The sequence below is a fragment of the Acromyrmex echinatior genome, chromosome 9 (genome assembly GCF_024713525.1).
Source record: "Acromyrmex echinatior isolate Ae372 chromosome 9, ASM2471352v2, whole genome shotgun sequence".
NCBI classification, from domain to species: domain Eukaryota; kingdom Metazoa; phylum Arthropoda; class Insecta; order Hymenoptera; family Formicidae; genus Acromyrmex; species Acromyrmex echinatior.
In genome coordinates, this window is record NC_141860.1 from 6,964,834 (window position 1) to 6,990,052 (window position 25,219).

The window sequence follows — 25,219 nt, forward strand, 5'->3', positions numbered from 1 at the left end:
GCTCAAACGGTTCGAAATTTAGTGGAAACTCGAACGACGGCGGGGACCGCGCATGCGTCGGAAATGCGCAGCCGCAAGACGCCACCTTGCGGGGGCCAGTTCGATCGCAGAAGTGATCCCGAGGTGTTCACGATAGTTGACGGTCGTCCCGGTTTTCACGCGATAAATCTTCTTCGTCGCTCCCGACTCAAGCTGTCCCACGGTTATCGCTGCTCCGTGAAACAGACGTGAGTATCCGCTCAAAGGGTTCGATTACGGATTGCAAAATATACGAAGGTATGAACCCTAGGGGCGCGGAATCTCGAGGGGGGGCGTCGAAAGCGAGGGCCGGTGACGAGAGAGAAGCGGCGGCGATGGTGGTGGCGGTGGCGGCGGTCACAGACGAGTGACGGGTTCTGGCAAAATGGCCGTGCGCGATATACAACAAACGGTCATCCCGCATGTCGCGACGGTGTTCGATACATTCGTTCGAACCGTCGGGCACGAGAATCGCGTTGATAGTCGCTCGGACGGGCGTGCGCGCGCGTGCGCGCGCGCTTGTCCGACGTCGACGTTAGCGTTCTCGTCTCCGCGACGTCTCGAACATTGTTGTCATCGGCCACCGTCGCCGTCATCGGGGGATTCTTCTTGGAGCGCGACTGTCGCGCGCGTATGAGGGAGAAAAAAAAAAGAGAATGAAGAGCGTCCGGACCTTATCGTCCGTGGACGATGTATATGCAGGTCGCACGTCACCAGACGCGAATTGATTTTCTCCGTGAACTGGCCTCGCGTCACAATCGTCGTCAGTCGTGCGTCGCGCAGCAACCTTCTCCGAGAGACGTCTCTCGGTGACGGCGACGGCGCAGCATCCTTATTTTGTCGGCGACGCGTGAGCTACTTTGACAGATAGTCCTTTCCGATAATGTACGATCAGCTGTCATTGCGACTTCGCTCTCTCCTCTCTCTTTCTGTGTGTTTGTTTCTGTCTACCTGTCGATCGAGGACGCGCGAAGCGAGCCCGAGACCTCGGGCTCCATCATCGATCGCCGATGCCATTTCCATTGCATTAAATATCTCTCTCTCTCTCTCTCTCTCTCTCTCTCTCTCTCTATTATTCTCTATTCTATTCTATCTATCTCTTAGACTGCGTTTCGAAAACTTTATCCGGGTGCACTCACATATCATTTTACCCCTGATCTCCAAATGTGTCTCTAATTCCTATTTCATCAAGATTAATTTTAATATTGGTTACCCTTCATTTTTTTCCAGGTCTAAGAATTAGAAAAAGAAAATAAATAAGTTGAACTGAGATTAAAGTTAATCTATGTTGATAGAAATGGGCATAAAACTTTTAAAGTAAATCTTACTCTTAAAGATTGAAAATTGAGTCAGTCTTGAAACAGAGTGGCTCAATTTTCACTCTTTAGAGTGAGATTCTTACTACAAAGGTACTACAATGATTAAATAGTACATGAACCGAGATGAAGTTTCTGAACACAGTTTTGTCGAGAGGGATGGCATAGTCGAGCTGTTTATTTCTAGTTCGCAGCATCAAATATTTGCGTGTTACAGATCAGTAGTGGCATTTCCTTGGAATATCTCGTCGGTTTTCCCAAGCATGTTTCTTACGACCTTGAAGCGGCCTACCATTAGCGCAATCGGAGCACTTCCCGATACCGCGGAACGGTCGATACCTTCGGCGAAGCCAGTCAACGTTTCTTTTCGGATTACGAGCTTCTTAGACGCGCGATGTGCCAATTGTTTTCTTCTTTGCTGCATCGATCGTAGCTTGTTTACTGTACATACAAATTGCATACATCTTGTCCACGACACGCATACGTCAACTTTCTAGATGTCGTCACTTATGCAATCGATTTTTGCTTTTGTAGAATAATTCTTACCATCGTTGGATGGCAAAAAATTTTGCACTTAAAATGAGATAAATATTCGAACATCGAAGACAGATAATACAAAGATGCTGAGTGCAAAAGTGCAAGCAACGCGAACAGACCTATGGACTCGCGATCCTCTGGATAGAAGTAATTGTATAGAACGATGCGATTGTCTGGATATGATACAGAGTGCAAGAGACACAAATGACACAGTGTAAGGCCGGAATCAGATTACACATTGAAAATTGAGATTGAAGATTGAAGATTGAAGATTGAAATTTGATTAATGAGGACAAGGAATTTTAGCTCCTATTTTGATTGGTCAAATTTCAATTTTTCAATCTCAATCTTCAATGCGTGTGTGTAGTCTGATTTTGGCCTAACACATTGAATCATTACATTATTATTATTGGTCAATGTTAAATAAAGATGATATGATTACTGTGTTAAGGAGATACAGTAGAAGAAATAAGGAATGATTTCAAACTACGTGAAACTGTATTCTGGTGTATCTGATTTTTGATAGGTTGAAATCGTTATTTCTGATTCCTTCTATTATATCTATATTCTTACATTTGTCTCTTGCTGGAAAGCATCATTGTTCTTGCTTCCTGCGATTACGAAAAGTTCGATCCTGCCTAATTACGCGACAAAGATGATGTCTTTTCCTTCGTCAGATTCTTGACAAATGAGTCACGTACAGTTTTGACGATTAAAATCTCGATTGTCTCTCGAATAAGAGATCCGAGACAAATTACTATCAAATTTTGCGCATTAATTAGCCACAAATCTCGAGATTCGAAGCTCTCTAAAACACAAAGTAGAAAAACGTGATCTCCTTCTTTCTTTCTCTTTCTTGAACTTGTCCTAATTAATCTAGGTGATTGGAAATAGCTTTCTAATATGTCATATATGTCCATTTCTACTAATGTAGATTATCTTTAATCTCTCAGTTCAACTTACTCTTCATCTTTTTCTAATTCTTAGAACTAGAAAAAGATAAAGAATTAGTTGAACCAAGATTAAAGTTAAACTACATCGGGCAATAGTTGCTAAGTAGACCACAGAGTTAGCTTTATCGACAAGTCACGCGACACTTTCATGTTTTGAGTTTTATAACGAGTTTTCATTAGGTAGTCGCACATCCTGGAATTCCATAGAGGATCGACCTTCGCGCGATTTAGGTAGATCTAATCTCCTGTCGATAACAGTCTCAACCGGTTGACGATTCCTATTCTATTTAATATGCTAATCCATTAATCGGCAGAAGCGTGAAACTATAGGTAGATATCGGAGTGCGAGGTCAGGAAAGTCGGCAGTCACTCACCGATGCGATGACGTTCCCGGAAACGTAATTATTACGAAGTCGATGGATCTTTCAATTCGCTAACAAGTCAGCGAATCGAAAGATCCATCGACTCGGTATATAAAGAAAGAGCGATTGGATATGATAAAAATTTACGACATTACCTTATGGATTAGCTCGTGTTATTATATTGAGATCTTTATTAAACAGCTGGACGTTTGCATGAAGTTAGAAGGGAGCCTACGATACAATTAGAAAAATATCTGGTGCGAACTAGAAGATTCTGATTATATTAATTAGAATTTCGATTATTTCCATCAGAATTCTAGTCTCTAAATTTTTTTAATTGTTTAAAATCGTTATTCTGAATAAAATGTCATTCTTAAAGATTGAAAATTGAAGCACTTTTTCAAGACTTTAATTTTCGCTCTTTAAAGTGAAATTCCAAAGAATTTCAAGAGTAGATTTAACCAGAAAATTTTAATTCTCTCTCTCGTCCACGCAACACACATTTTCAACTAGAATTCCAATTGATCCAATCAGACATTTTTCTCATTGTCAATGTATATATTATTGTAGCGTGTGTTGTGTCAATGTATGCATTATTGTGGCAGACTCGCGTGCGACATATTGGGAAACTAGAGTTATTAGATTTAAGAAAAGAAATATCTTTAAGTGAGCTAATGACCCAGCGTTGAATTAAGTAAATAGTTTCCTTGATTTTGTAATTTTCGTCATTCGTGATGTCTACAGGAAGTACTTTCAACACAGGAAAATGATAATTTCGCATAGATCTCTTATTTTTAGACTTAGGAGGGCCTTGACCGTCCAAGGATTGAATGGGCGAAGCCCACCTGAAAGAATTTCCCGCTTCTCGTAATGCTCATTACTGCGCTATTTGCAAGGACATCATAAATCATGTATAGCCTCCACTTACGCGATACTTTCAACTTTTCACGGCAAGTCGCAATCGTATACATTTACGTGCGGCGGCCAAGATCCAGTTTCTCAACCCGAGCATCGGTGCTCCTCGGTGACTAATATCGCTCCATTCATATTCCGAGCGTATGTCGTCGAAAGAGAGGTACATTCTTGCGTTTATTACACTGCTGTTCATTTCTACCAATAATAGATTAATTTTAATTTTAATTGAACTTGCTCTTACCTTTTTCTAATTCTTCAAATTAGGAAAAGATGAAGAGTTAATTGAATCGAGATTAAAATTAAATCAAATCATATTAACATTTTGATTATCTAAAAAATTATACAGAATTTTCATAAAATTGGAATGTCAGGGAATTTTGCAAATTTTATGGAAAATTAAAATTCTTGGCTTTAAAGAAGTTTAATATGCGTACATCATATCTGCGCAGTTTTTCGAATACTACCAACTTAACAATTAAATTCAAGTAGCACTCAGCAATATTAATAATAATTTACATTGTCATGTTAAAATTGTTAATTACTATCTCAGTAAAATATTTGTTGAGAGCAATTTTTAACACAGTTTCTACATCAGGATGAAAATATATAATATAAAATTTTGAAAGCATTAGAGAAAATTGATATTTTGAAAATTAGGAAAAAGTTATGAAATTTTAGAATGAGAAATTTGTGACAACCCTGTGACAGATTCAACTAGAAAATTCTGATTTATCCATTTTCAACAAGAATTCCAATTAATGTAATCATTCTTTCCAGTATACTCTTTCCAATTCATCCATGCGTCCTACAGTATTCTATTATTCTCCATGTCTCTCCGCGTCATCTTGTTATTTATTATACATATCAGAGTATCGATAGGTGGACCCGTTTTGTCCGCGCCGTCCGGTGACCTTGCTCGCAAGTACCCCAATCATGCTTTTTAACGACATTACGGTGGCGTTACAAGGTGGAAAGAGGCCGTTATGAATATTTAAATGCACCGCAAAGGCGAAAATATACACGACTGCCAGGGGTGGGCGTGCTGTGCCGTGCTGGTTTATCGATCACGGCGCATCGCGGCGATAACCATCGCGTCGTGGAAGCGTCGCGACGACGATGCGCCGACGCTGCGCCGCGCCGCGCGCCTTTACGACTGTCAAGGTCCTTCCTTCTCCGTTTGGATTGGCTATTCCAATTTATGCTATTTTACGTTACACTGCTTACGTTCTGTCTAAAGAACCGATATTTAAAAAAAAATGTGATTTAATGTCAATTACCGATATAGTTGAGTCATAGAGTACTCTATACTCTATAAATACCTTCTTATTCATATTACCTGTAAATCGATATGCAAATTTTCATTATCTTGAATAATTTCCATACGAAACTGTAATTATAGTATCGTACATCTAGTTAAAATTATCTACAATTCTTTTCAAATATTTGAGTCAAATTACACAGCTTTCTCTCCCTGCATATTGATTTTCGTTTCGCAACCGACAGGAAATTGTGTATTTAATTTTCCATGTACACGCGAGAGAGTAATGATCGACACTGATTTAACGCAAGCATATGAAGTATATCGTTTATGCGACGTTAAATTTGAAATTGTCGACGCCTCCGGTTCCAGGTAACCAACCGCGTATTCGTAACCGTTCATTATCGCCACGTCAGCGTGATTTCGAGCTTCACTTTTCAAGTCGCCTTTCCCTTTCGTGCGGCGCGGTGAAAAGTGCTATCGATCCGGCGAAATCACACCGTCGAGCCCAAGCTCGTCGCCAAACGGCCGCCTTCCGTGCACTTCTCGACGAAAGCTCGCAAAAGTGGTTCCCGCGGCGAGAGCGCCCGGCTTGCGTCGGGTTTCTCCCGCGATGATGGAAAGTAAAATAAATCACGACATTGATTTCAGTATTGTGCGCACATTATATTATTCCGCGGAAACAATTCGGCACAGTCTGCTCTCACGAGCTCGCTGCCGCTTGTTAGCTTCTTTCTCCGCGATAGAAAAATATGACCCCTGCTAACACGGCGATGTATTGCAGAAGACAGGAGTAAAGCGAATAAAAAATGACTTCTCCGAAGAAGTCATTTTAACATGCAAAGAAGGCGAATGTTATTCTCAAAGTACCTATCATATGATATAGTATTTCATTTCTGTTGACACATCAAAAGGGGCAATTTGTGCAATTTTTTTTCTTTCTTGAAGTAAAAAAAAATATATATATATATATCGTTTTTACATTGGATAATTGATTTTAAATTTCTTTTAAATTACTACATTTGATTTTAAATTACTTTTAAATTACTTTATTTTTATTTGAGTTTTTAACACACGTTCTATAAAATATGTATAAAAATGAATTAAGATGTAGATATATACTTAAATGTATAATTTTTTATTATAGGCAATACCGATGGCGGAACACTGAGATCATTGAGAGGTGACTGGAAGATCTAGTCGCGCTCCACGGAATCACCATCGAGGTATCCAGCCAGGTCACACACGAGGATCATGAAAATGGTGCTGTCTCAACGTCAGAGGGAGGAGTTGTGAGTTAACCAATCGTCATAAAATGCTTCGCCGTGCTTCGGTTTGCATGTTTTCGATCACGACGTTTATATACGCTTAATGGCTTCCCTCTCTTTCCTCAGCTACAAATGTTCTTGTCTCTTTCTTTCCGAGTTGTAGAGGGTTGATACACGCGAACGAGTATAGTCTGGGAACGGATCAATCGAGAAAATACGCAAGGTTTCCCTCGTATCTCGTGCCACCTACGCTAAAGTTCTCTTTCATAACGATAATACTTCCAATCTTTCTTTATATTCTCCACGAGGAATAGAGATATTTTATCGTTTGTGAAAAATCTTCACAAATGATAAATGCATTCCCAGAATGTCAGGTAATTGCAAAAGAGTTTTTAAATCTTTTATACTCGATTTAAATTTATCGACGTCGTTTATCTGTCATTGAAATTTTTACAAACGTTCATTAGAAAATGCAATACATTCTAGGCATATATCGTTGTAATGTGGCAATCCTATGAGCTACCTTGGCATCATTAATTGGCATTGAGCACGTTGATGTGCTAACTATGTAATTGGTTCATTATATTTTGCATAATCGTAGGCGCAGGTGTGAGAGTTACATGGGAGTCGCTCTTGAATTTTCTCATGCCTTCGATTTCACATAGAGAAGCTGGAACGTAGATGAGTCATTCGCAGGCAAATAAATGATGTGCGAGAATCAAGAGTTCTTCAGCTGTCGTATATTCGCTCTGTGTGACTGTGCTTCCTGTTCGAGTGCTGTCGCGCGTATGCACGCGGGAGAATCGAACGTCGTCAGTCGTCGCCATTATCTCGCCACGTCCCAATTCGTGCTTATCTTTCAATGAAATGTATGTTTTTGCGTTACTGGTCATTTCTCTATCGTCCCCAATGACGATATCCTACGACATTAAGGCAATCTCGCTTTCCTTCTGGCAAGTCTTTTGGTCTTGAAGAGGTATCTGAAATATATTTGCAATAAGTTTATTTTAGATATTTGAAATATAAACATACATACAACATATATTTTTTATATTTCACGAAAAGAGTAATTTTACATTTTTAAATAGACTTGGCAAAATCATTTCTTTCCACGTTGATACTTAAATGTTTCTTTTTGCTTCTTTGCACAGATTAAGCATTGGAATTTCAGGAAAAGACGTTCAGATTGAATAAGAGTTTGGATTATACTCTTAGATTATTTAAGTAAACTATCTATAATTAATTCGTTGGTTTCGTTTCGCTCTCCTCATGCGAGCAACTCACGACACGAGCAGTGCGACGTCAAACGGGGGCACCGTCAGAATCGATCGTATCCTCGATCTATGCCGACTAATTCCTATGACGCAAAATCGCTCGTCGATCGATCGGTCTTAGGGGGTGTATGGCGAGCATGTCCAGGGAATAGCGGGGGCGGTGGTCTGGTGGTGAGGGTGTCTGTCGAGCACGCGCGAACTACAGGATCGATAGCTCGCGCAGAATGAGTCGGCGACGGCGAACCCTCGGAATGAGGCGAGGAAGGGGATGAGAGTTGGTTCTCCGCCTGAGGGAGAGGGCTCTCATCGATTAGCATATAGGTGTACCTTCGCGCATCCATGTTGTTTTCCTTCTAAGAACGCCTTCCGGCCCTCAGGGGCTGTTCACGTGTAATTTTTAGCAAGTGGATAGCAAAACGATCCCTCCGGCGTGTGACTTTCACTTCCTGGCTTCCCGTAAACTGATACGAAGGGCGATCAGTATTTTTAACAAGGGAATTGTTGTCGAAGTTGTCTGTGGTTCGACCATTTAGATAGCTGATATTCCAATAAATATAAATTGGCTCTTTGACCTTTATATAAATATCCTCACAAGATTTTTTTAATGTCTTAGTTTTTTTAAATATATATATTGTTATCTTAAATTAATTATAAAATTTACACGTAAAATATTTCTCTGGTAATTAATAATGCAAAATATCTGCGTATTGAAATTGTTACAAAACGATTAAAATCTCTAAAGGCTGTACTAGTAAATATACACAATTGGAATGTTAAATTTCACATATTCTAAAAGCCCATTCAAATTTTTTTATTGATTTAACATATTGGATGAATATATTTAAAAAATAACATGAATATCATGTAAAAATTAAAAAAACGTAATATATAATTTCTAAGCAATCATATTTTTTCATTAAAATTAATATTTATAATATGTAAAATTAACACATTTTATTCATTTATATTAGAATTTTTTTTTTGAAAAAACATTCTTGTTGGTTCACCTACACATAAATTGTATTATTTTTAATGCTAAGCAATATTGAATATTAATTTAACACAAAATATTTAAGTAACAATTATTTACGTTAAATTAATATTTAGATATATTAAAAACATGATATATTATTCCATATAAAATGTTTTTTATTGTGTACGAATAAATAATAAATAATTTAGTATTTTTAACACATTCATGAAATTAAATCTGATCATGTGTATATAATATATGTATATCATGCAATGTTGCAGAAGACAATTAATTGGACGTAGCGTGCTTACTCGTGAAATTTAAACGCGATAGATAACAGCGAGGCGATTTCGCGCTGATGTCTGCGTCTGTTTCATACGCTAAGAGGTAGAACAAGTTACCCTCTGCTTCCTTCGTATCTATTTTCACCTTTACACCGAGGAGCCAAGGATAGCACCTCAGGATATCGCTCTTCGATCTACGCCTCAATCTGCATTCCTGCGGCGAGCCGAAACACAGCATGTCTCGCACAATTCATCGTTGCAGAGTGAAAGAGGAGGGGAAGAAAAGAATTTCGCGGTTTTAAAGTTGTATTATACCGTTACCGCTCGCTGCTCTATCCTTCTGATCTTTGTATATGAGTGCACCTCTCGAAACGCGTCCTATCGTCAGTAGCGATCTCAGCTTCTTCCTTGCCTCTATCTTTAATTTATACGACGAAAGGCGAGATGATCGGAGAACGGCGAAGTTTAATTTCGATTGCCGCAGGTGTTTCTCGCATTCGTTATGCTCGTATCTAAACGCGGCACAAATGATGCAAACGATGTGCCTGTCAGCATCCAATTTCCGGAAAACGTTTTATTTGTCGTTCCTAATACTTTAAGGACATCATCTACGCTCACGCGAGTCTTCTTTTTTTTCTTTTTCTGCGAGCGTCACGTCCTAGAATTCTCGTCAACGAGCGACATAAGTGCATTCTCATTCCCTTGCGCGGTTGTAAGAACTCGCGTAGGACATCACGCGAATGGACCGTGCGATTTGATGACTGTATATCTTCGTGCGATCGAAGGAGAATAAGTACAAAAGATAATAAACGTCTCTTCCGTGATGCTTTCATAATAATGCTATTTGCAGGTATCATCGTTGAGAATAAATATCATAAACCCATAGCGATGGATATTCTCGGTACGGGAATGGTCCCAGAATAAATTAAAAGGAACCTCTGCAATGAATTTCGAATGCCACGGCTTTCGCATGGTTGCACAACTGCGTACAGTTCTCCGGGGCACGCACTTGTACGGAACAACGTACGCCGTTAACAATACGCCTTCATATTTATAGAATATATATATATTTTTCTTTTTTCTCTCTTTCTCAGACGTGATCTATTGTGATCGCACGATCATTCATCGTATCTCCTGCGTTTTCCTGTGCTTTCGCACGAACCCAACGTGTCGGATGACGAGGTCGCTTTCCGCACTCACGGAGACAATGATCCCTACTTGGCTTGTAACATTCTTTTCTGCTTTTGTACGCATACATATCTGCCGTCAGGTTATCTTGCGTGAGCAAATGCAGAATTTTTCACACCGTTAAGTGCCCCTATAAATTTACCCCTGTTATTATCCACGTTGACCTCTTCTTGATTTTCCGCGAATTAATACGTAATTATCCACGTGTGTCGAACCCCACTTTGTGATGTTTTAAGTTGATTGTATACAAGTGCAGTTAGCAGTGAAATCTCACGAACTGCGAATGAACTTTTTTTTCAAGAGATTATTGACATGTAATTCTTGACTCTTAAAATAATGTTTAGGATTATCTTTTGTTTTTTTTTTTGAATTTTTAATCTTTGATTAAGCTATATATATTGGAATCTATGTTACATGAATTTTGCGCTAACTTTTTTATCATTCGTGCAAACGGACTTTCAATTTGCCTTGATATCAACTGACGACAGATAAGCCGGTCTGTTTTTACACGAACTTAAGTGTTTCTACATCAGTATTATGCCGTATTTAAATTACATTATTATAAATTTAAATTTCGTTGTTGTTATTCACCGAGATAAAATTTATACAATTTTACAATTATGCATATTTTTGCTTTTATAATATTTAATTCCACATGTGATACACATACACACGCGGAGAAACTTCAGTGAGTCATTTTTATTATCATCATGCTTTGTTTCAACTCTCAGCAATATTCGAATCGTGCCATGGAATCTGAATGACGTTTTTCCAGTCATTAAAACAAATGTCGAACATATGACGTTATAGTGGGGACAAATAGCGGAAATAGCCAGCACGTGGTTTAGCTTTCTGTCAGGACAAAGTGGCTTTGTTATTTTCTTCATTTTTTTCGATTATATCTCAAGTCGCTCCTACGCGTCACGCATAATCGTAAAACGAAGATTATGAGGCACCGTGAGCAATAATTTGCCATCACGTGGAGTAGTCAGGTGAATAGAGACGAACGGCCGACTCGAGGCCTTTCACCCTGGCACAAGTTTGCCCGACTTTCAATCTCTTTCCCACGTATCCAACCTGCCTTACGGCCTCCTCTTTCCCCGTCTATTGTGTCGGATCGCAGGTACGGCATTTTATCTTTATCTCCGCGTCATAAACAGGCGGCTGTGGTCGACGCCAACGCGGAACAATTGGCGATTAAAGCTATCACTTAACACTCACGTCTTCTCCTTATTCTCTCTTAGTCCGATATATCTCCCGAGAAAGCGTCTTGAATAAGCAAACGAGCTAAATTAATTGAAATAAAATTATCATCTAAAATTTTTTTGATCATTATGTCGTATTAATAAAGAGATAAAAAAATAACATTTTTTTTTATGTTTCTACGTTTGTTACAAAACTGAATCGATGCTTTTAGAAATAAGGCGATCGCGGATTACCTTAGCACGAATGGCTATCAAGATGCACTGGAGGCATTCAAGAAAGAAGCCGACATGCCGGGAGAGGTGGAAAGGAAATATGGAGGCCTTCTGGAGAAGAAGTGGACTTCAGTCATACGGTTGCAGAAGAAGGTAAAAATCCCTTTTCGATTCGAGAGACATTTTACTGGACTCTCGATTCAATAGTAATGCGTACACAGAAGAATTCAACGGTATATTACGTCAGCTAAGTGGCTCTTTGTATGCACTCACTTGTAATGTGTCCTAGGTAATGGAACTAGAATCTAAACTCTCCGAGGCAGAAAAAGAATTCATAGAAGGCGCACCAACACGTGGCAAGAGATCACCGTCCGAATGGATACCGAGGCCACCAGAAAAGTTCAGTCTGTCCGGACACAGAGCCCCTATCAATAGAGTTATTTTCCACCCAGTTTTTAGTCTTGTAGTATCCGCCAGCGAAGATGCTACCATTAAGGTGAGCACGCTCGAATGACAAATAAATCAATAATACTTGCTTGCTGGATCTGCAAGTATTAGATCAAAAACATAATATATATATACTTGCCCTCTATTCTTCTAGGTATGGGATTTTGAAAGTGGCGACTTTGAGAGAACGCTCAAGGGTCACACTGACAGCGTGCAAGACATTGCATTCGATACCTCGGGCAAGCTACTCGCCTCTTGTAGCGCGGACATGTCCATCAAACTGTGGGATTTCCATCAGTCATTCGCTTGCGTCAAGACCATGCACGGCCACGACCACAATGTCAACTCGGTCGCATTTGTGCCGCAGGGTGACTTCGTGGTGAGCGCCTCCAGGGATAAAACCATCAAGATCTGGGAAGTGGCGACGGGCTACTGTGTGAAGACGCTTACAGGACATAGAGAGTGGGTGAGAATGGCGCGAGTCAGCCCATGCGGCGAACTCATTGCCAGCTGCTCGAACGATCAGACCGTTCGAGTGTGGCACATTGCGACAAAGGAGACGAAGGTAATGCAATCGGTTCTTGTCCTTCCAAAGCTAATCCAAGCATTCATTCGTAACGCAAAGTCATTTGGAATCGTCAGGTCGAGTTCAGGGAACACGAGCACGTGGTAGAGTGCATCGCATGGGCGCCGGAGAACGCGAGAGCGTCGATTAACGCGGCGGCCGGAGCGGACAATAAGGGCGCACACGAAGGGCCCTTCCTCGCTTCCGGCTCACGAGACAAGATGATCCGCGTGTGGGATGTCGGCGCCGGGGTGTGCCTTTTCACCCTCGTTGGGCACGACAATTGGGTGCGATGCATCGTCTTCCATCCTGGCGGCAAGTTTATCGTCAGCGCGTCCGACGATAAGACGCTGCGAGTCTGGGACACGCGCAATAAGCGAGTAATGAAGACCCTCGAAGCGCACCTTCACTTCTGCACTTCTGTCGGTTTGTACACATCCTTTTACTTCTTTTCCCAATTTGGTGCAACATTTGGTGCAACATTTCTCTGATTTCATTGAATTATCAGACGCGAATCGTCAATTCGGTACATATATATTCGATTCTTTGATGACTATAGATTTCCACAAGAACCATCCTTATGTGGTCACCGGGAGCGTCGATCAAACGGTGAAGATTTGGGAGTGCCGCTAGTCACCGAATTTTAAATTTTCCGTCAGACGTCGTGTGCGGAAGCGAACGGAAATATAAATGAGAGAAAAGACGAACGCGCATCCATTTTAATGGAATCGGCCGAAAGAGTAAGCTGCTACAAAAGCTATCGTACATATATGCTATTAATATTAATATTATTATTATATTATTATACATAAACACACATAAACACGTATGGTTAAGAGCTCTTTAATTAATTTATAAAAATAAAGTATAATTAGTAATTATATTATAAAATACATCGTTTTACGGCAATGAACTGCACTATTCGAGGAGAGTGAATCGAGAAACGGTCATGAGGATCGAACGATCGAGAGGACGCTCCCACGAGTTCTCATTACCTAAGATCACCTACGGAACGTGGGGTCACTAATGCCATATACAATTACAAGAGTTATATTCCTTTAGGCAATTGTGCAATTGTAGTAGGCATTATTCTGTACATATACTGTGTTTTTACTCGCAGCGCGAAATTTTGTCGTTAATGAGTATAACTCGCCTTTGATTTATTCTTACTCTCTTCGTCTGCTTATGCGATTGTATCCGTTAAAATATTAGTTACCAGCTGATTGTATACACACGTACACGCGCGCACTCGCGCAAAGAGAGAAGAAGATCGTCCTCCTCGATTATGACCTTGCATAAGAACGCGTCGAATCTCTTTAACTTTCTGTCGACAGTGGCGAACTTTCGGCTGTGGCGTCACCTCCGCGCAACTACGATGGTAACTAATTCGTTGTCACTTATATATCCAACAACGCTCTCCTCGAGAGTTCTTGAGAGAACGAAGATGTTGCTCCTTCTTTACTCATATATATAAGTATATACACACAGTATACACACATACATACATAACACACACATGTATAGACGCGCAGTGTCTTTGTATCATACAAAGTATCGAGTGTTAATGATCGTCTAATGTCGGCTCACGTGTGTCCTAAGTTGTTATATTTGCCGTAAAACATCTATTTTGTGGGACACGTAATATAATGTCGCAAATATAAATCGGATGATATACAAACAAATACATAGTACGACAAAGATTATCTCGATCGCAAACGAATAAGTTGTTACACGTCTGTGTGTAGATCGGATTCTCTTGAAACGGCATGTCCCTTTCGAAATTTTACTGAATTTACATATGTCATGTATTCTCTCACAGAAGGTGCGTTCCGTTTCATGCATGGACCGACAGGGCATCACATGAGCGCATTCACTCGTTTTTCCCCTTTTCCCATCACTCTGGATGCGTTCCGTTTCATGCATGATGCGCATGGAGAGCGCATGAGATTGTTCCGTTTCACTCCATGCGCAGTTTATCCACTTACGGGAACGGTTTCCCGCGTCATGCCGCGCAGCGCATGAGAGCACATGGACTACCTCAGCTCTCCAGATGGTGCAGTCCATGCGCGAGGGTTATTTAGAGACGAGAAAGTGTTCCGTAAAGTCCACTACAAATTATCCACTGAAAATTTGTTATTCTGAAATTTATAACAAATTTTCTTGAAAAAGCTATACGTTTATATTGATGATGAATTATGTTTAACATATTTGATGATGAGTTTCAAGTGCTTATAAATTGTTCCGTTTTTCTATACGCAGTAAGAGTCATGGGAAAAAGAGAACGAGCCAACGACTATGTTCAGCGGAGAAAATTGATCAGTGAGCGTTCAGTAATTTTTTTTGATATGATTGGATGCATTCAGTACTACAACTGCTCTTTGAACGCTCAGTGAGTTCTTGCATCTGATTGGCATATTTGAAAATCTTCAAAATTCGTACATTTCTGATGATAAAATAAATTAAGGAAAGTAATAAAGATAAAGTTAATTAAAAATAATTAAAGAAAGTAAAATAATAAAGTGTAAACTGAGATTCAGGAAATCGCTTGATAGGATTTAAAGAACACTTGGAATTTGTAGAATGGTAATGGAAAATAAATTTATTCACCACGTGGTGTTGCAATTATGCGTTCACCATGCATTAATAATAATAATAATGTTACACAATGGACAGCCGAATCTAGAGAATGCGACTGAAACTTGAGCGTCTGAATAGAGTCGATTGGAGAGGAGACTCATGAGGTGTAACGTGTGAAAGTTTTTAGAAGCGCATAGTTCATTGCGTGGGTTCCAAGAGAAGGTGGTACTAGTTGTATCTTTTTAGTTCTAACTAGTATTAGTGGTAGCACATTACGTAGACGATAGAAAGAAGATAAGGGAATAAACCTCAGAGAGAATACGAAGGGAGGGTCCCAGATGTTCACATCCCAGAGTTGAACACATCTACTTATATCGGTCAGTGAATAGTAATTTTGCAATCTACGACCAATGAGAACATATTATCTCGCTTTAGCCAATTAGCGATGTGTCCAATTGAGATCCTCCCAAAGTTAACGATTGATTAACACACATACATACAAATTTACACGTCGTACATACTTACACAGACATATACGAAAGGTCTTAAAGCGTCCGATTTTTCAGGCATTCAATAAGAAGGAAACATTTACACACGTGTATAAAACGTATAATCCGCAAGAAAAAAGGAATCAATAATCGATAAATCGCTTAATTAAGGATGATTTTTCCAACACGGTACACTTACTGACTGCTACCTTCTCCTATTGTTTATTCAGCCAAGTATAAGACAACAAATCCTCCCTCACCCGAGAAGAAACACCCCTCAATTAAATGTGGTACTAAATTATTTTGGTGAATAATAAACAGAGTTGTCACTGAGTCGTAAGATCGTTGTATACTACAAGTCACACCTATGCAATTCGTATTCTTGGAACGGCATAATTCTTTTCGTTCTTTAACATAATTTCTTGTTTTTTTTATTATTTGCAGGTCTCATAATCTATTATCCGAGTATGCGTCTAGGAGTGCGCAGATGATTCCGTTAGAATTTTCGTAGTTTCAATCGGAGCAGTATAGGCTTAGAGTCTCTCCCTTCTAACTCTGCAGTACATTAATCGACATGTGCATGACAGTATTTTATATAGTACAATAGAGCAAAGAGAATTAGTAACGTAGCATTGTAAGCGAGACGCATACCAAACACCCACTGTGCGTGTTTATACATAGATGATGTAATAAAAAAAAAGAGAAAAACAATACGAAAAATTATGTTGTAGCGTCGCCTGTCATAAGATTCGTCACGATGGCTTCTGTGACTCGCTTTCTACCTGCTTGGGAAATAATGGTACCAACAAGTAGATTTACAATAAAGTATTCTTCGTCATTTGTGATACACAGGATTGGCGAACGTTTATTGTAATCCTGAAATGTGCTATACGAGCTCCTTGTAGGAAGATACTTTTCACTAGTCTTACAGAGTGAAATTAATAGCGATAGTATTGACTCCTTTATAACCGTAGCACAGACTTTTTGCATCATATATATATATATATATATATATATATATATATATTAATATAAGCTTTATACAATAAATCATTATCTAAGGTTTAAGCTATAAGAAATTGAACACTCATAATCGATTATTTTTCTCATATTCGACTGTGATTGGTTAATATCTTATGATTTAAGACTTAAAACTTAGGTAATAACTTATGTATATTGTAAAAAATCCACATCGCATTATGCATAGTATATACGAGAATCAATCAATCAAAATTCTTTTCCCTGATAATAGGAGGAAAGGAAAAATTCTGATTGGCGTATGCACTGTGCATATTGCATTATACAAAAGTCTGTTATGGTTTTTTCTTTGAACAATTTTTGCAGTCTTATTTTTATTAAAAATATAATTCTAAGTTTATGGTGATAAAAGAGATTTTTTTCATTTAAGAGAGAGAGACTATCTACATATTATAAAAAGATATATTGAAGGAAGAATTAATACGAATTCAAATCGAACATGGGAATTTTTTTGCGCAAGAGATTTATTATAATAAAAGATATTTTTTAATTTTATTACTATCGGTAAACGTAGATCGCGCGGTTTATCGCGGCCGATAAGACCGATTACTTGCTTGTTGATGTGGATCTACAAAACGCGCGAAATCCATATGCTTTGACTTTCCAACAAAAAATCCAAAATCGAGATATAAGATATTTTAAAGATATCTTTAAAATGTCGTTTTATGTCTCGTTTTCGAACGTGCGTGTTATCTGAGTTGTGAAATCGAATAATACAATACAAAAATGATTAAATTTTATTATTGTGATTTCATTTTAATGTTGATAAGTAAAAACATATTAGTAAAATAGTAAGTTTTATGTAGTCCATTACAACTACAAATAATAAGTTTCGATAGTTCACAGATTGATGTTGACACAGATAACACTTGCAAAGTAATTTATATTGTATACTCGTAGATGTAGATTATTACATTTTACGCATAAATATACAAGAATTATTTTTTATACCAAATTAATTAAATCTGTATATAAAAATATCTTTAAAAAAGAAAATTTTGTGACTATCCATACAGCACGCGTGACAGTTTGATGACTATTTCTACCAATGTAGATTAACTTTAATCTCGGTTCATCTTAGGTCAGAATCAGACTACGCATTGAAGAATGAGATTGAAGATTGAAAGTTTAAAGTTTGACCAATCAAAAAGAGCTAAAATTTCTTTGTCCTGATTGGTGAAATTTCAATCTTTAATCTTCAATCTCAATCTTTAATGCATAATCTAATTCCGGCCTTACTCTTCGTCTTTTTTAAATCTTTAGAACTAGAAAAAGATGAAGAGTAAGTTAAACCGAGATTAAAGTTAATCTATATTGGTGAAAACGAACAGAGAATAATCGACTTTAATCAATTTAAAATCGACTTGTAAAGTCGACTTTTCTAGGATGGCTAAAGCAGCACTGTTAAAAGTGATAGATGCGCACGCACGATCGATATTTCCATCGATATAATGATTCTCGCAATCCATAATTTAGAGCATCTAGAGGATTACATTTCTATTGTTTATACACACAAGAATTGCGTCAGATTGTATGGTATTGTTGATAATTGTTAATTCATTGGAAGTTAATTGTTCGTGATTAAGTTTCGTTCGAAGAACAATTGTCGCGATCTCTGACAGTCGACCTTGCCACAGATTTGCCACAGATCGGCAGGTTTACAGCAATGGATTAGCAGTTGTTAACAGTCATCAGTCTTGCGTTTTCGTTTGGCTCTTAATTCTTTGGATGATTACCTCACGACGAAGTGAAAATGACATCACAAGAACAAATTCCCTGTAGTCTGCCCGATACACAGAACGCGGATGCTATATTGACACAATCGCAGGAGGTATCAAGCCAGCAGCAAACGATGGCCGTTTGGGGAAGATTGTGTCCTAGGAGGCCATACTTACGAAGTCTAGGTAAGAGCTCGTTTCTTGCATAGGTAGAATCTTCTTGGAATCACTCTGCTTGTTATGTTAGTTCTTCAAAATTAATTCAAATCAGAGTCCTAAAATTTAAATTAGGCAAATAATTACAATAACATTTTTTTATTTTATTTCAGAAATGATGAAGGATACCATTTACACCTTAGGACGCTCTCCAAGCTGCGACATTTGTTTAACTTCAAATGAGTTGCAAAGTAAACAGCTAAGCGTTATTAGTAAGACACACTTTCGCATATACAGGGAGCGCGTTGGTAACACGAACGAGATTGTAGTGTACCTAGAAGATTCAAGTCACAATGGAACTTATGTTAATCAGGAATTGGTTGGTCATGGAAGACGTGTTATTATTGGAAATAATTCCGAGATAGCTTTAGCCAAGAGTTCCTTCTCATGTACATACCTATTTTTCAAAGCTCAATGTATAAATTATTGCTTGATGATAAAAAAAAATTAATCTAATTGCAGTTTATATATTCGTGAGTGCAAATGTTCATGAAATTGCTTATGAATTACCACTGGGGCTGAAACAGAGGTATGTAATTGGCCGTAGACTAGGAACTGGTGCCTGTGGCGAAGTGAGGCTGCTATTTAAAAAGGATGGTTCCGAAACATTTGCTATCAAAGTTATACAAAAAAATTATTTTAGCACCGGAACTGGGAACATTCTCAATAATCCGGCGAATGTTCGGAACGAAGTTGAAATATTAAGAAAGCTGAAGCATGTAAGTTCAGATATATTTAAGGCATCTCTTTTGTATCATTGTAGTTGCCAATGGAATTTTGAATTTTTATTTCAGCCTTGTATAATTCCTTTGAAGGATATTTTTGACACGACTGAAGTTATGTACATTATTCTTGAATTAATGGAGGGTGGTGAGCTTTTTGATAGAATAAGAAGCAAAGGAAAATTATCTGAATCATGTGCAAAACTGATATTCTATCAAGTTGTACATGCTGTTTATTATCTTCACAGACAGGGAATTACACACAGAGATTTGAAGGTAATTTTAATTGAAGAATTTAAAACATTAGTTGTATGTTTTACATGGTTATATCAATATTACATTATTAGATTAAAAAAATTTACAGCCAGAGAATATACTGCTAAAGGACAATTCGGAAAATCCTTTGGTCAAAGTATCAGATTTTGGCATGTCAAAATTCGTAGATGCCCAAACAATGATGAGAACATTCTGCGGGACTCCTATGTATGTTGCACCCGAAATTTTGGCAACCAATGGACGCAGCTCTTATACAAATCAAGTAAGTATTTAAATTATAGAAGCCCAAATATTCTGGCGAAATTTTAAGATTTAATAGGAAATTTACTTCTCCAAACAAAATTCCTGTAAACATGGTCAAAAAACGCTTTCTTAAACAGCTAGAACCCAAAAATCTCAAAAATCATTATTTTATACATTTACAAATATCTGGAGAAATATGCGTTTTTTTCCCCAAAACGTATCAAAACAAAAATTTTAAAAAATTAAATTATCTTTTAAATGAAAAATCAAAGTGATTGTAGTATGTTCTATTTCTATTAACTAAGATAATTAGTTTCAAATATATAAAAAAGTATTTAGTATACTTACATTTTTATTATTTAATTTTTCACGAAGTTTTCGCTATAATAACATTATCCTCGAATTTTAAGATATCCTGTATAATAATACTATATATATGTATATATATTTTAATGAGAAATAATAGTGAATATAAATTTTTTTATTCTCAGAATCATAGTTTTATCTAAGATTTGATAGGAGGATCGATTGCAGAATGTTTGCACAATGTTTTAAATTTAAATTCCAAATTCTCTTTAAATTAAGCATCGACAAATGATCTCCGATCTTCGTTATAAGCAGTTTTTGATTGTTTTTGAAATTTATTCCTGATAAAATTTTAATAACTATTAATAAATATTATTTATTATTAAATAAATATTTAATTATTATATATATAATTATATATATTATATATATTATATATATTATTATATATATAACGAATATAATATCTTTCCTCTTGAATATGCGAGGTTGCAAGACTAGGAATCGAATCTGAATCTTTTTCTTTATAACTGCTCTATCACTATCATTCTCGCAAAATAATTATGGCCATTTGGATATACACTGTCAATATTGAAAATTTACAGTATACGTAACGTGAACTATAGATTTTCAGTAGTCAGTGTATATCTGAACACAGCTTATGCAGAAGAATCGTTTATATTTCATTGGAATTCTTTCAGGTCGATGTATGGAGTTTAGGAGTAATATTGTATGTTAGTTTAAGTGGCAGGGTTCCTTTCTCAAACAATAATGCCACTTTAGCAGATCAAATTAAGGGTGGAATGTACGAATTTGGATCATATTTTACACTAGTATCGCAGGATGCTATAAATCTGGTACGTAATAATGTCTGTATTTATTAACTTTGCAGTTAATGGAATATCGCGTTGTTCTAGATTAAACGTATGATGACGGTGAACCCAAAGAAACGTATAACAGTGCCACAGATCTTGTTACATCCATGGTTACGTGACATAAATATGCAAAGAGAAGTCAACAGGCTGATGTCCGGTGTTATCCTTAATGAAGATAATGACGAGAATTTACCACCTTCGAATATCCATCCGAATAAACGCCCTCGGCTTATTTGAAAAAAGAAAAACATAAAAAAAATCTCATAAAAAATATCTCAGTTCGCGAGCAAAAGTGGAGGCATATCTAGTGTCCTCTTGATAGATCTAGCTTTTCGTTAACATTGTGATACATGTATACGTTACCCACTTAGAATAATTTTCATTTAAAAAGCGAGCATTCAATAGGTTTTGATAAATTCAATATATCGAAAAATTATAAAGTTTATAAAGTCTCAATCTTTTAAATCTCCATGTTTAATAGTACAAGTAGAAATAATATTTTTTTACTTAATATACTTAATGATTAACTCAGTATTAAAAAATCGAGAAATAGATAAATAAGATTTATATATTCTACGATAAGATACATATAGAATTTTTTGTACAATATATTCTTTTATTTTGTGACGTATCTCAATTTGATGAATACAAGAATTTATGATCCAGAGACACAGTAGTGTCTTGGCATTATTTAACTTAGACGTATTTGTGATATATGACATAAGTAAAATGTACTAAAGATTATTGATTAATATTATAAGTGCCAATTTATAACTTTATAAACTTTGATTAGAAAATTTAGAATATTTCAAGGATATAGCAATGCTAATAAAAAGAGATCAAGACTGCCTTACGTTTAATGCCAAATGTGCAAAAAAAATGTAAGTTTAATTTATCTTTTACATTTAATTATCGTTACGAGTTTATTATCTCTTATACAAAATCAACCTTAGTGCTCAATTATGCTAAGTTCTTTATTCAAAGTGATGGACTTCATACAATAAAGAAGAACCTTTCGCGAACTATATTCTATTTTTTTATTCCTTTTTACTTGAATATTGATTTACTTGAATATCCTCCTTTTGACAGAAATTCGGAAGTGCTGTCTCAAGGTCTGGCTTCTCTTTCTTTGTAAGTCCGGCTAGCAAACGTTTTAATTGCGCTATTGCTCTTCCTGGATTTAGACCCTATTGGATACAATATCGTATGACGATTAAAATTAAAATCTAGATATATAATTTCTTTTGAGGGAACTAAACTCTTTTTGTACTGCAGGAGAAAAAATAACAATGAATAATGTCGTTTAAGATTCACCTTTGGACACGTCTTTGTGCAATTGAAGATCGTGTGACATCGATAAACCGAATAGTAGTCTCGTAACTTCCCCAGCCTTTCTTCATGTGCCATGTCCCGCGAGTCTATCACCCACTTGTATGCCTAGTGAATAGATATACATGTAAATAATGATACATCTTCATTTTATTTGCCGTAGAAAAATGACTTGTTACCTGCATTAGCACCGCAGGTCCTAGATACTTATCACCGAGCCACCAATAAGGAGGACATGAAAATGCGCAGCATGCGCACATTACGCATTCGAACAATCCATCGAGCTTGTTCCTGTCCCTTGGACTTTGCAAAATTTGCCGCATACCGAGGGAATCGTCCTCACCCGGTCGCTTTAGATGCGGATCGATTTTGCGAAATTGTCCCAGGAAATGGGACATATCCGCAATTAAATCTCGAATCACATACGTATGCGGTAAAGGATAGATCACCAATGGCTTCTGAGATTCTTTTATTTGCCTGAAAATTTTAAGCAGTTTCGGTAGTAACGTTAATGTGATTTAAGAAGAGATTTCTTTTGGAAGTAAGTTTTATCGCGAAGAAAAGGCTAGAAAAGTAACTACGTAAACGGAAATATATGGCATATAAAATTAACACGACCATTTTAAATTCCAGACATTCACAGATCTCCAAGTATTCAAAGTGTCCCACATCTAAAACACTAAAATTATCCACATATCGAAATCCTAAATATCTGAACTACCAAAAATACATCAAGTTTTTCAAGGATCAAATTCAAAGAACTCAATATTCCTATCGCCTGATTTACCGACATTAAAAATTTTATTTTTATATTATTGAACGATATTACGTTATGCAAGCCAAGGTATTCACGCCGTTTATGTTCATCCCGCAAGATCCACAGATGCCCTCGCGACAGGATCTCCGGAAGGACAATGTCGGATCGTGCTGCGCCTTGATCAATATCAATATGTCTAGCATCATCTTGCCGCATTTGTTCAGATCTATGCTGAACTGTTGCATGTACGGTTTTACTTCCGGCGTTTCTGGATTCCATCGATACACACGTACAGTTTGTAGCCTCGGCCCAACTTTTGCCTCCTACAAAAGATATTATTATAAATAATAAATCACGTCTAAACATAGTGTATGTACGTATGATCTAAGTCCTTCAATTTTTTCAAAAATTTCATGATTGAAGATTCTTTTTTCATATTGCAATATATTATGCGCGAAAAGAGAACTTGTCTCAATATTATAATAATCAAATGTCCCAGTTTGTTCTTTATAAAAAAAATTCTATATCCTAATTCTTCTCATCTTTCCGTTTTTTTGTCTTTCTAACATTTGTATATTAATATCAATTTAAATGTAGAAAGTAAAATTACAAAGAGCAGATTTTTAGATAATACAAAATAAAGCTACGACTCGCTAACGATAACAAAAAAATGCATAGCACGTTGTAAGAATTCGGATTCGAATTTTGCATATTGAAGACAGAGGAAGATCCTTTTCTCAAGTGCGCTTTTTCTCAAGTGCGGGATGACTAACTTTTGAAATCGTTTTACACGCAGTAACGCCAGCGATTTCCGCCGCCACCTCTGGGTCCTCGCTTGGAATTTTCTTGGCTGATGTTGACAATCTCAATTCGCAAATGCGCGCGAGTCCCCGCGACCAGAAACGGCTCGTGGATACGCTTCTGCTCACGGCAGCATACATGACCCACTCCTCGAATGACCTGTCGTCGTCCCCACGCTAATACAATATTATCTCGAGGATATCTTCGTGATGTCACGTCGCACTATTTCAATCATTACGTCTCATCGCGGTCGCATTTATCTTAGACTCGTCAAACGTCACATGAACAAAATATCATCGAGGACGAACTTCACGAACAGTCTATGACGAATTTATATCAATTTATATTATCGATTCATAAGACATCTTCGACAGTTTAAATTTCGCTTTAGACGATAGAACTTGAGCCAAATTTCAGCTTAGAGTTCTGTTTATAATTTTATGTGCCACGTACTTTACTATTTCTGATTGTCTTCACAGATTTTTGTACAAGAAGTACACATCCATAGACTTCTATAAAAAGTCTGTGTTTCTTAATATATATTTTATATATGTTTGTATATTCCAATATTCTTCAATCCGGAAAAAAATATATAAAAAATGTTATATATATATATATATATATATATATATATATATATATATATATATAAAATTATATATAATTATACATATAATAAAATATTTATTCTCTGGAAGTATTTTTATTACACGGCACATGAAATAATAAATAATAAATTATTTTGATTTTATCAATTTTATTTATTGATTTTATTTATTTATTAATATATTTTTTGCAAAACGCAAAGCGTGCATTCTTGTCATTTGTTTGTAAAATGATTTTTTTAATTCAGTTCATTGTACGCTCAAATTATTAGAAATCGATTAACCGCTACAAAGTTATTTTTGATTTAACAGAATTTAGATTGCATTACGTTGTTTGTCATAATGCAAACAAGTTACAACAATCGAGATAAGAGTGACGCGCTTGACCTATGGTCATCAAATAATTTCGTAATTATTTTGTTGAGGAATGTTGAACGGAGTTTCCGTATCGCAATGTGACGTATGTCCATTTATTACAAATTTATAGAATAA

General features: G+C 36.9%; 3 protein-coding genes and 1 long non-coding RNA gene across 8 annotated transcripts; 3 read left to right on the forward strand and 1 right to left on the reverse strand.

Annotated features, from left to right (window-relative positions):
* The first annotated feature begins 70 nt into the window (after nt 1-70).
* Nucleotides 71-16,174, forward strand: Lis-1 (LisH and WD40 domain-containing Lis-1). 3 transcript variants are annotated; one of them, XM_011064502.2, is made up of 7 exons: nt 71-227; nt 6,507-6,651; nt 11,764-11,917; nt 12,054-12,260; nt 12,366-12,776; nt 12,854-13,202; nt 13,336-16,174. In XM_011064502.2, the coding sequence occupies exons 2-7, from the start codon at nt 6,614-6,616 to the stop codon at nt 13,407-13,409; spliced, it is 1,233 nt and encodes a 410-aa protein (XP_011062804.1). In that variant the 5' UTR covers nt 71-227; nt 6,507-6,613; the 3' UTR covers nt 13,410-16,174. The 3 variants fall into 3 exon arrangements, with proteins under 3 accessions (XP_011062804.1, XP_011062805.1, XP_011062806.1); XM_011064503.2 differs by lacking the exon at nt 71-227 and adding an exon at nt 258-276; XM_011064504.2 differs by lacking the exon at nt 71-227 and adding an exon at nt 750-903.
* Nucleotides 16,175-18,241: 2,067 nt separating this feature from the next.
* On the forward strand, nt 18,242-22,257 carry LOC105151042 (serine/threonine-protein kinase Chk2). Of its 2 annotated transcripts, XM_011064501.2 has the most exons (8): nt 18,242-18,783; nt 18,927-19,202; nt 19,276-19,342; nt 19,457-19,532; nt 19,608-19,811; nt 19,900-20,073; nt 21,062-21,217; nt 21,278-22,257. In XM_011064501.2, exons 1-8 carry the CDS (start codon nt 18,633-18,635, stop codon nt 21,470-21,472), a joined length of 1,299 nt encoding a protein of 432 aa, XP_011062803.2. In that variant the 5' UTR covers nt 18,242-18,632; the 3' UTR covers nt 21,473-22,257. The 2 variants fall into 2 exon arrangements, with proteins under 2 accessions (XP_011062803.2, XP_011062800.2); XM_011064498.2 differs by having other exon boundaries at nt 19,276-19,532.
* Nucleotide 22,258: 1 nt separating this feature from the next.
* Nucleotides 22,259-24,687, reverse strand: LOC105151041 (succinate dehydrogenase [ubiquinone] iron-sulfur subunit). Of its 2 annotated transcripts, none has more exons than XM_011064496.2 (5): nt 24,095-24,687; nt 23,394-23,644; nt 22,744-23,041; nt 22,550-22,672; nt 22,259-22,422 (listed from the first exon to the last, which is right to left on the reverse strand). In XM_011064496.2, exons 1-5 carry the CDS (start codon nt 24,260-24,262, stop codon nt 22,273-22,275), a joined length of 990 nt encoding a protein of 329 aa, XP_011062798.1. In that variant the 5' UTR covers nt 24,263-24,687; the 3' UTR covers nt 22,259-22,272. The 2 variants fall into 2 exon arrangements, with proteins under 2 accessions (XP_011062798.1, XP_011062799.1); XM_011064497.2 differs by lacking the exon at nt 24,095-24,687 and adding an exon at nt 24,003-24,080.
* On the forward strand, nt 22,311-23,853 carry LOC147908544 (uncharacterized). Its single transcript, XR_015546147.1, has 3 exons — nt 22,311-22,366; nt 22,728-23,105; nt 23,198-23,853. It is a non-coding gene; the product is annotated as an uncharacterized LOC147908544 (long non-coding RNA).
* Nucleotides 24,688-25,219: the final 532 nt, after the last annotated feature.